Here is a 12,183-nt window from a genome sequence, read left to right on the forward strand (position 1 = left end):
ACTAGAACTGGTGCCCATATGGGATGCTAGTGCCGCAGGTGGAGGATTAGCTAAGTGAGCCACAGCGCCGGATCCGAGTAAGCAAGTTTTAAACAATACATTGTGTCTTTAAAAATAGTTTATATTGTTCAAGATTATATGTGCTTTTAAAAATACTAAGATTATTTATATTTTTCTTTGGGCAAATCTACTGATATTTCTTTGTATATTTGTGGCAATGTATAATTTTGTATTTTAGGGTTACCCTTGATATCCATCACATTGAACTTTAACTGTCAAAATTTAGATTTTCATCTGAGATATAAGTCCTTTGGACTGTTTATTATTGTCACAAATTAAGTTTTGTTTAGTGTTGAAAATGGAAAAGACATTATATTTTTTATATTTAAGGAATAAGTAGTGGCAACACCTAATCATAAGAATGCCAATATTTGAAATGAGCCTTTTTCTGTGTTATTAGCCAACAAAATTAGTGAAATATAAAAATCAAAAATATATTATGGCCGCCGCTGTGGCACAGCGGGTTAATGATGCAGCCAACTGGGGAGTGAACCAGCGGAAGGAAGACCTCTCTCTTTCTTTCTACCTCTCCTCTCTCTGTGTAACTCTGACTTTCAAATAAATAAATAAATTTTATATATATGTATATATATATTAGAACAATCTATACTAATATCTGATAATTACCTTTTGGAACACAATAACTAATTATTTCTACATTTTAGGAAATAATTATGACTTTCACTTTTTTAATTTTTGTTTAATAAATATAAATTTCCAAAGTCAGCTTTTGGATTACAGTGGCCTTTCCTCCCCCCATAACTTCCCTCCCACCCACAACCCTCCCATCTCCTGCTCCCTCTCCCATTCCATTCACATCAAAATTCATTTTCAATTCTCTTTATATACAGAAGATCAATTTGGTATATATTAAGTAAAGACTTCAACAGTTTACACCCACACTGAAACACAAAGTGTAAAGTACTGTGTGAGTACTATTTATAGCATTAATTCACATTGTGCAACATATTAAGGACAGAGATCCTACATGGGGAGTAGGTGCACAGTGACTCCTGTTGTTGACTTAACAAATTGACACTCTTGTTTATGGTGTCAGTAATCACCCTAGGCTCTTGTCATGAGTTGCCAAGGCCATGGAAGCCTTTTGAGTTTGCCAACTCAGATCTTATTTAGACAAGGTCATAGTCAAAGTAGAAGTCAAAGTGGCCCCTTCTTTCCACTGGGATCTCACTCGCAGAGATCTTTCATTTAGGTTTGCTTTTTTTTTTCTTTTCCGAGAGTGTCTTGGCTTTCCATGCCTAAAATACTCTCATGGGCTTTTCAGCCAGATCCAGATGCCTTAAGGGCTGATTTTCACTTTTTCTTACTGTGGTTAAATTTTTAACATTTTTTATGTGTTCCATTGTTTCAGAAAAATATTAAGACAATTTGTAGCTGCATATTATATATATATAATACAAATTAAAGATAAGTAAAGAAAGAAATAATAAAACAGAAATAAAGGAAGATATACACAATGTGGCTAAGAAGGAGGCCTTTACAAGGACAGAGTCCTTTGCATTTGTTATTGGGAGCTTCAAATCTGTAAAAAATTAGAATTTGATTAATTACATAAATATGACATCTAAAAGAGCTAGAAATCCAACAGTTGCTCAAGAAAATCTCAGCCATTTATACCTTAAAGTATTTGAATTCTCATTGCAGTGCATTATTTTTTCAGAGAAAAGTGAAATAACTTTCCCATAATATATGTTCTTTCTTTAAAAGTCCAATACAAATATTTTGTGTGGCAAAAGTCAATGTAAAAATGTCTTTTTAACTTCATTTCATAAATAACTTTTCCAAATTTAGGCAGTCATGATTTCTCATGTTTATGGTAATAAAAGCATGACTTTTTCTCATTCATTTGTACCAAAAATACCTAGAATAAAAATGCTCCTAAAACTTCCAGACATTTTGTCTAGACTGACAGATCTAAATTAACTAAACAAATATTGTCAAATTTTGTTTAAAAGAATATCAATTTTTATATAAATAAGTAGAACTAATTTATAATGAATGTTATACTAAAGTTCAATATTCATTTTAGGCCATACAGCATAAAAAGTTAATTCTATAAAAGATGTAAAACTGTAATATACACTGATGTAATTTATATCATTGAATGTCCTTACTACTTACTTTTTCAGAGATGTACTTACCTTGGATATGGCAGAAAATCTCTATAATTATTTTAAGAAATTGATGACACTTAGTAATGAATACCGATACGCACATGAACATGGAGATGTAAATATCACCGAGAGAGATGAATCCACAATGCTGCACAATTGTGTGGCTCCTGCATGCATTGACAGCCTATTGCAAAATAAAGACCTCTGCTCTTCCGCAAACAAACAGAAACAGGAGTCACTTAATATTCCTGAGAAATTGATGAACTCTGGCTCTACTCACTTCCTATTAAACAACAACTCTGTACGTGAAGATATGGAAGGAGGAAATCAAGAAAAATTAATAGGACAGAAGAGAGAAGACAGCGAAGCAAGCAATATCCCCCCCAAAAGAGCCCCATTCATAGAAACAGTGATGACAAACTCTCTGAGGAAGCACCGAAATCCAGTACACAGTGAGAAAACGTGAGCTGTGTAAATCATTTTCCTATTACAGATGTGATGTTTATTATTCTTGATGGATAATCTTAGTACCTGGCACCAAATAATAACCTGAAAGAGGATTTGAATCACTATTATATTTCTTATTAACTACCTTAATTTTGTTTTCATGATGTGCACAAAGCTTTAATTATAGATTCATTGGGTTAAATTTTTGCAGGTTCTGATTAAATTTCTATCATTATTTAATTTGGAATGTATAGATGTGAAATTATTTTTCTGCTTCCTAATTTCCAAACCATTAAAGGAATTAAGAATTGTTGAAGAGCAATAAAATTTTACATTCTAAAAATAAGAAAAAGTAATTCTGAATAATCACATAATTTCATTTACTTAAACATACAATTTGCCTGTGCTATTTATGTGATTATTGAAATGTAAACACTTAATAAGTATATACAAAAGTACTTGAATATATGACTATAAATTTTTTTTGGCATGACAGCTTTATAAAGTAGGGCAATTTTCTCTGTGATTTATCACATAAACCCCATTGCAACTGTTAACACTTTTAGAAAGCTAATTGTTGGCTTTAATTGTTTATTGAACCAGAAAACATTGGTATTTACTTTGGCCATCACCTTCTTCTTGTGCTTTTTACTTTTTGACCTCTGTCAAGTGAACAAAAGAGAAAGTGGGCAGATTTAGCTTCTTCTCTAATGACAGTGCTGAATAGGGCAAAAGCCAGAATATCACAGAGCTAATCTTGCTTTTCCCAGTTTTCCTTCTTTCAGGAATTGTCAGTTAACAGTGATTTTTTGGGTGGAGCTATATTTTTTTTAATTTTATTTTATTTTATTATTATTTTTTTTTTTCACAGGCAGAGTGGACAGTGAGAGAGAGAGACAGAGAGAAAGGTCTTCCTTTTGCCGTTGGTTCACCCTCCAATGGCCGCCGCGGTCGGCGCGCTGCGGCCGGCGCACCACGCTGATCCAATGGCAGGAGCCAGGAGCCAGGTGCTTTTCCTGGTCTCCCATGCGGGTGCAGGGCCCAAGCACCTGGGCCATCCTCCACTGCACTCCCTGGCCACAGAAGAGGGCTGGCCTGGAAGAGGGGCAACCGGGACAGAATCCGGCACCCCGACCGGGATTAGAACCCGGTGTGCCGGTGCCGCTAGGCGGAGGATTAGCCTAGTGAGCCGCGGCGCCGGCCAAGGGGGGAGCTATATTAAGTAGTTTGATCTTTATTTCCTAATACTAATTTCTTAACTTTTATCAAAAATGGCCTTCATATTTCCTGTTTTATATTTTAACCATTTATTTAACTTATTGCCTTTTTACCAAATGCTCTGGATGTTGTCTATTGAAATTTTATATAAGCAATATATAGAACTTTTAATCAATGATCAATAAAATAACCAAATGATGATATTAAGTAAGAATGAAGAACTAAAAATATAGATAAACCAAAGACTGAAAGAATAAAGGGAAAAGATGATGCATATATACTTGCTGAGCTTTGTGATTCAGGAAGATTCCTTGTCAGTTGTCAGTTTCCTAAGCACGATTTGCAAAGGCTCTTGTGCTAAAGATGTTTTTCCCATTATAATTTTTTGCTAAAGAAAAGATAAAAGTGATGATGATAGAGCTATTTCCTTTTTCAAAACAGAGAGCATCCCACATTCAGGAAAGCCCAAAATCAACTTCTTTACCCACTCTCAGGGAAGTAAAAGCAGGCCACGTGTTAGTGTCGGTGAAGAAAATAGCCCTCATCTACTTTTTTGTTTTTGTTTTCCTTGGGAAATTTTGATCATATCACACTAAGGAATTCATGTAATGAATGACAGTAAAAGAGATTCACAATAGTAATTAGTGAAAATTATATTTTTCTAAAGAAAAACATAAACACTGTCTAGAGTTAAATGTGTTTTATTAGAAACTTTCATTCTTTAGATGTTACAAATATATTTTCTAATTCTTTCTGTTGTCACACAAAGTACCTCTTACAGTGCTTAGAAATCTTCTGATGAATTTTTGTTCAAATGACAAAGTGGTGAAGGGATGACTGCGTGACCAAATTAAATTAAATCCATAGCAAAAATTTACAAAGTTCTGGATAGCAAAGGAGGAGGAAATGATTTCTTGGAATGTGAATATTTTCCCAAGTACTAGGAGTACAAGTAGTTTATCTTACACCAGATATTTTAGCAATTAAATTAAATTTTCTATTCATAACCAAATATATTGAAGACATACTGGTTTTAGATAAAATTGTGATGATAATGGTAATATTGATAATAAACCATTGGAGTACCTGGTTGGAGTCCTGGCTACCCCACACCTCTGATCTAGCTTCCTGCTAGTGAACATCCTGGGAGGTAGCAGATGATGGCTCAAGAATTTGGGTTCCTGCCACCTACACTGGAGACTCAGATGGAGTTCCTTGCTCCTGGCTTTTGCCCACACCTGGCCCACTCCTGCTTATACTGGGCATTTGGGGTGTGAACTGTCTCACTGTCTCTCCCTCTCCCTTCCTCTGCCTTTCAAATAACTAAATTAAGAAACATTTTTAAAAAGAAACAAATGAAACTCCATTTCACCCATATCAGTCCCTCTGTTTCTTTCCTTTCTTTCTTTTAGATTTGAAAATTTCCATTATATTTTTACTTCTAAGAATTTAGTTAAACACAAGAAGAGTCTTATTTGTAAATAACAATTTTTTTGGACCTTGTTTGAAAGACAGCTGTCTGCGCCTGTGAATTTACACACACTAACAATGTAACAATGTTTTTTTTTTTCTCCTCCAAATAGTATGGCAGCTGTATTAATCCAGGCACACTGGCGTGGATACATCATGCGCAAAAAGATTAAATTCTCCACATGGTTTCATACTGCTACAACAGGACTGCTACCTAATTGTTGCATCAAGAATCAGACTGTTTTAAAGAAAGAAAAAAGAAAAAATATTGTGAATACTGAAGAACAGAGAAGGAAGGCTGCTATTCTCATTCAGGTTAATTTTAATCATTTAATAACATACTCATCAAAGATGAAATAGTCACCTTGCACTGTGTGTGTATGTGTGTGTGTGTGTGTATAAAAAGTAATGCCCAAATCGCAGTTATTTACAATACACAGATTTTTTTTAAGATTTATTTATTTGTTATGTGAAAGGCAGAGTTAGAGAGGACAGAGTCAGGAAGTAGGAAAGAAATGGGAAGAGAGAGAGGCAGGGAGATCTTCCATCTGCTGGTTCACTCCCCAAAGAGCTACAATGGCCAGGGCTGGGCTGGACTGAAGCCAGGTGTCTGGGACTCCATCTGAGTCACCAGTATGAGTGGCAGAAACCCAAGTACTTGAGTAATCTTCGACTGGTTTCATAGGCACATAAACAAGGGGCTTTTTCAGAAGTGATAGTTTTCAAGATAATTATTTCTTCTCTGGCTCCAATAAATATATCCAATATTTCAATTTGTACTGTACTCCAGAGAGTAGTGTATACACAGAGCTGTTATAGCTCCTTGGAAGGGGTGAGAATGAGGGCAGGGCAATTGATTCAAGGAAACTCTGAGAAAAGCAAAGAAATTTCAGTTACTATCGTTAAATGTTATTCTGTCATATAAGGAATGTTGATGTCATGCAGTCCAGACTGTCTCCTGTCATTACTGGATGATCAATGCATTCTTCAGTACTACTAATAAATGCTTATTCATTTATTTTGGTCCTCTCAATAAAAGGACGTCAGTTAGTTTATAAAACAGTGTAGTTCAGTGGCTAAGTTCTCTACTGGATGTCCTTTATTTACTTGAATATATGGAATTTACTTGATATTGTATTGTATTTTTATCTGTCTGTGGAGAATCCTAATGTCTAATGACATTAACATAATTTCCATTTGTCTCCCCTCTCTTACTCCCTTTATCCTGTGTGCATGCATTTTGTGTATATGTGCGTGTGTATGGGAGTGGGTGGGTGGTTGATGACACAGACACACAGGCTACACAAAAGAGAAAAATTGAGAACAGGCTATCAGAGCCTGTTATCACAAGGAACTTAGCCTTCATCACTTGCTTTTGGCATAGACTCAAAGACATGGAAGAAAGTCAGAACACTTTATAGTGAAAAAAAAATAAAAACATTAAGGTATGCTTTTTTGGAGATTGCCCACATGATGAATCTTACATGAGTGGTTTGGGAAGTGTATTGGGCTTTATCTCTTGTTGGTCCTATGTTAGAAACAGGGGCAAGAGCCAGGAAGCTGAAAAGCACTGACCAAGTATTGACCATTCGTGGCTAATAACTGCAGAGGTCATAATACAACTTCCTGGTTCCTTGCTGCAGAGGTTATGATTTTACATCCTTGGCTGCTTGTTGCAGAGAGTGTATTTGATTTCTTTTGTCAGATATGGTCTGGCCATTTTGCATACTTTGTTTATCAGTACTATTAATACCAGTGATAGGATTACTGAAAGCAGGTTTTGAATTATCTTTTGCAGTAAAATGTATCCTTTAAGTGTATTTCATTAGTATATAGTCAAATAGATGTCTTAAAGTCTCTTTAAATAGCTTTAGTGGGTATGCCCATAGCATGAAATGTCTTTACATTTTTTTAAGATTTTAATTTCATATCTATTTAACTTTGTGTTGTAGTTATCTTAAACATGTGCATGGCTCCAAAGTCAAGTGTAAGCAAGATACATTCAAAGAAATCTGGCTGCTGTTGCTGTACTTCTACCCTATTTTCTGCCTTTTAACAATTAATTTCTACCATTAATTAATTTCATTAAATAATTTTCATACTTTAAATGTAAGAAAATATTTGTACATATATAATAATAATGATACGTGAGATTATTTTACTCATGGAATATTTGAATGAAAAGATAATGCAGGGGCAAGTGTTTGGCTCAGTGGTTAAGCCGTCACTTGGAATGTCTACATCCCATATCTGAATCCTGGAGTCGAGGCACAACTCTGCTCTCCATTGCAGCATCCTGCTAATGCACACAATTGGGAGGCAGCAGGTGATAGCTTAAGTACTTGGGTCCCTGCCACCCACATGGGAGACCCAGATTGTTTCAGGCTCCTGGCTTTTGCCTGACCCTGCTCTGGTTGTTGTGGGCATTTGTGAATGAACCAGTAGATATTTTTCTTTCTCTGTCTTTGTCTCTCTGTGTCTTGCTGTCTGCTTTTCGAATAAAAATACATATATACATAAGTATTTTGAAAAGATAGTACAAATTTTCCATGACTTCCTGGGGACTCTTTGTTTATGTTTGTACTCAGTTCTTTCATAGATAGATAAATAATGTGAAAACACGCTTATTTCTCCCTTAGCTTTTATATTTCATATATCTTGAAGTTAAATCCCTCACAGTAGCTACAGATACTCATTTTTTAAAAACCACATTGTACTTGTTTTAATTTGGAAGGCTTTGCCTATTCTAGGATTGTTAAGATCTGAACACTTTCAATGGTATTATTCCATTTTGAAGTGAAATTAGGTAATAGTTATGGACCGTGATACTACCTCTCTGACATGAAAATTAATGTGTTGGAGTTTTCCTAGATGTATTTTGGCTTACTTCATACGTGATCATTTGAAAATTAGCAAAACTGGTTTTCCTCTATATCTCTTTTCTTTTTGGTTTAGAATAAGTCCTAAAGGAATTGTCAGATAATTGATTGGTTGACCTACATGTGCAGTTGAGGGAGTTTTAAAGATTCTTTTCTGCTTACCACAAGGCAAGTCCCCTGAGATTCAGAACTTTAGACACATGCAGCCATTTAATTTATCTTGCAGTCTTAAGTGTCACATAAAGTTCAAAAAACAGATTATTGAGCCATTAAACTGAAGTCTAAGATGTTTTATCTTCCTAATGGGATAACACAGAGAATCTGGTTTGGGATTTGATCTATAACCTTGTATAACATACTTTAAATTTTTGTTTAGGCTGTTTGGAAGGGCTTTATTTTGCGAAAGAAACTGACAGCAGCTCTAGATGCTATTAGAAATGAAGACTCTGAAGAAGAATATGAAGAAATTGATTTAGAGGACTTTACTTTTGATGAAGTAAGTAATAACTAACTATAACACTTAAATATTATATTTAAATATTTTAATATACCATAGTAGAGCTGAACTGACTTAAAAGTGTTTGTCCTATTAGCACTATGCAATATATTTTTTAAATGACATTTGATTTCCACTAATAGGCTATTAATTTCCTAACATATTTTTCAGTAAGCCTATAAGCTTGCACAGTGTGTAAAGGTAGTCTTAGAATGTTTACAAGAGTACCTTTGTATGCTTTGAGAAAATTCTTTAGAGGTTAATATCCTAAGAGTATTTGACCACAATACCAAAGTCACCAAAATTAGGGAATTTACATTTATATAAGACTATGGTCTAATCGACATTATTCAGATCTGCAAATTGTCCTACTAATGTCCTGGTTTTAGGCTGAGATTCAGTCCAGTATGACCAATTGTATTTAGTTGCCATTTTTTCTTAGTCTCCAAGTTAAAAACCAATTTGTACTTGTTTCAATTTGGAATGCTTTTGTACTGATTACAAAACAGCATTGTACTTGTTACAATTTGGAAAGAATTCCTGAGCTTTTCATCATTTCCTTGACTTGACACTTTTCACGATTATAGTAATCTCCCCTTACCTATAGTCCAAAAATATTAAATAGGAAATCCCAGCAATGAAAACTATAAATTTTTTTAAATATTCATTTATTTATTTGTTTGAAAGAGTTACAGAAAGAGAAGAGATAGAGTGATCTTCCATCCACTGGTTCACTTTTCAAATGGCCGCAAAGACTGGGGCTGAACAGGTAAATGCCCGGAGTAAGGAAATTCCTCCAGTCTCCCATGTAGGTGCAGGGACCCTGGGCCGTCTTCCACTGCTCTCCCAGGCACATTAGCAGGGAGATGAATCAGAAGTGAAGCAGTCGGGTCTCAAACCAACACCTATATGGGATGCTGTTACCACAGGTGGCAGCTTTACCTGCTACACCACAGTGCTGGCACCAGTATAAGTTTTAACCATTTTAAATAGTGTGATAAAATCTTGGACTGTCCTGTTCTGGCCCACAAGAGGTGTGAATCATATCTTTGTCTAGCATAACCTTGCTGTATAAGCCATCATCCAGTTAGTCACTTGATAGCCATTTCATTTATCAGATTGAGTGTTGTGGTAACATGTTGGCTTTTGTTCAAGTAACACATATTACACTTAATAAGGGTCCCAAAATGAAATAATAGTAATGCGGGCAATTCATTACCGTAATACAAGGGTTCTTCAAGAAATTCATGGAAAAATTACATTAATACAACTTTCATTTTGGTACAAAAAATTTTGAAATCCATGCATAGTTTTTTTATAATATATATTTTCCCTCAACTGTTTAAGACTCACATATTTCATAATTATTCTATTTTATTATTAGTTATTTTGTTAATCTCATTGTGTCTAATTTATAGATTAAAGTTAACCATAGTTATGTAAATATAGGAAAAACATAGTATATATAGAGTTTGGTAACATCCACTTAGATGCCTTAGAATGTGTTTCCCATGGATAAGAGGGGACTCCTATACCAACAAATTATTTTGTAAAATGTGCATTTCTGTTTTCCATAGAGTTCCTTCTGATTAAATCAAGTTTTTTGAATGAGTAGAGTTTTAATTAAGATTACAGTTTTTAAAAAGATTTATCCATTTATTGGAAAGAAAGAGTTACAGAGAGGCAGAGGTAGACGGGTCTTCCGTCCACCGGTCTACTCCTCAAATGGCCGCAACAGCGGAGCTGGGCCAGTCCGAAGCTGGGAGCCAGGAGCTTCTGGGAGCCAGGTCTTCCACAAGGGTGCAGGGGCCCCTACACTTGGGCCGTCTTCCACTGCCTTCCCAGGCCACAGCAGAGAGCTGGATCAGAAGCAGAGCAGCTGGGTCGCGAACCAGTGCCCATATGGGATGCTGATACTGCAGGCGGTGGCCTTACTCGCTACGTCACAGTGCTGGCCCCAAGATTACAATTACATTAAGGTTTTGGTTCTTCATGTTTAAATCATCTTGGTAAGAAGAAAACTGAAGGGTCAGGTATTTGATCGTGAAGTTAAGATGGCTGCTTTCCATATGGGAATGCTTGCGTTCCTTACCCACCTCTGTTCTGACTCCAACTTCCTGCTGGTGCAAATGAGGAGGCTCAAGTGACTGGGTGCCAGCAACCCAGGTAGGAGACCTAGATTGAATTCCAGCTCCCTGCCAAGGCCCCTGATTGGAGACATGGCAGGCATTTGGGGAGTGAGCCAGTAAATGGAAACTTTCTATTTCTCTGCCTCTCAAGTTATTTAATTAATTTTTTTTAAAAAAAGGAAAATAATGTTACATGCTTCTCAGAGCATCAGGATAGGGCCCTTTTTAAAAAATTTATCCTAAACTGCATTTAATTTAGCTACCCAATTATAAATGTACTGCCTTAAACCCTTTTGTAAGAGGATAAGACATAAAATAATATATCAATTTATTAATTATATTAATGTTGATGTGACTGTAAAGGACATGATTTAAACAGACTATTAAAAATGCCATAATTATATAATTTGAAAATAATTGTTTTATGTTCAAAACACCCTGTGTCAGACTAACATGAAACACATATTCCCCCAGTTTTTGTGAAGTACCTGTACTTTTATTTTTACAAAGTTCTGCTTATCCTTCTTAGAAATCTGATCAGTCGATACACACTGACCATTGCATGTACTCTTGGTAGTCTTACATAATAATTGTGTTAGTAGAGGTCTGGGTGATTTTTTACAATATTTAGCATCGGCATTTAAGAGGGAAACAAGGATGTGATGGTGAGAGACAAGGCCTGTGGCGGGTCAGTGCCTTCTCACAGCAGTGACACTTCTAGGTTTGTAATAAAGTAAAGGATGAGTTGTTGCTGCTAATATTTTCATCACTCAGGAGGATGACTTGGGGAAACTTTTCAGTTTTGGAGACTGCCTAGTGCATACTTGGGAATATTGTTCCACCTTGAGAAGGATCGAAAACAGGGAAAATCTGTGCAGCTGGTTTATGCTGTGCTAACAAAAACTAGCATCAACTGTATATATTTTATTACTAAATGATTCAAAAATATATTTAATGTTACATTTATTTTAACTAAATCAGCTTTAAGGTTCTCTAGCTACATACCTTCTCATGATAACTGGTGTAATAACCTATTTCTAATAATTAATGTGTTTCAAGATTAAAATGGGAGTGGTACAACTCTGAGAGTTAAGCATAATCTTATGTTTTCATGTATGCATATGTGACATATCAATGAGAACCCTGGTGTTCAGCAGTATAGTATGTTTTAAAATTCAGTTAGGTAGGGACCAGCGCTGTGACGCAGCAGGATATGGGTGCCGGTTCTAGTTCTGACTGCTCCTCTTCCAATCCGGCTCTCTGCTATGGCCTGGGAAAACAGTAGAAGATGGCCCAAGTCCTTGGGCCCCTGCACCCACATGGGGGACCCGGAAAAAGCTCCTGGCTCC

General features: G+C 35.7%; 1 protein-coding gene across 7 annotated transcripts in view; it reads left to right on the forward strand.

Annotated features, from left to right (window-relative positions):
• The window catches only part of LRRIQ1 (leucine rich repeats and IQ motif containing 1), a 240,047-nt gene that overhangs the window by 91,822 nt on the left and 136,042 nt on the right, over nucleotides 1–12,183 (forward strand). For all 7 annotated transcript variants that reach the window (XM_008256858.5, XM_051845711.3, XM_089307544.1 and 4 more), the window contains exons 16-18: nucleotides 2,211–2,657; nucleotides 5,444–5,645; nucleotides 8,586–8,705. In XM_008256858.5, the coding sequence (XP_008255080.2) occupies nucleotides 2,211–2,657; nucleotides 5,444–5,645; nucleotides 8,586–8,705 (769 nt within the window). The remainder of the gene's footprint in view (nucleotides 1–2,210; nucleotides 2,658–5,443; nucleotides 5,646–8,585; nucleotides 8,706–12,183) is intronic.

Source organism: Oryctolagus cuniculus, chromosome 11, assembly GCF_051225735.1.
Source record: "Oryctolagus cuniculus isolate XC-2025 breed Fujian yellow rabbit chromosome 11, ASM5122573v1, whole genome shotgun sequence".
Lineage (NCBI taxonomy): Eukaryota > Metazoa > Chordata > Mammalia > Lagomorpha > Leporidae > Oryctolagus > Oryctolagus cuniculus.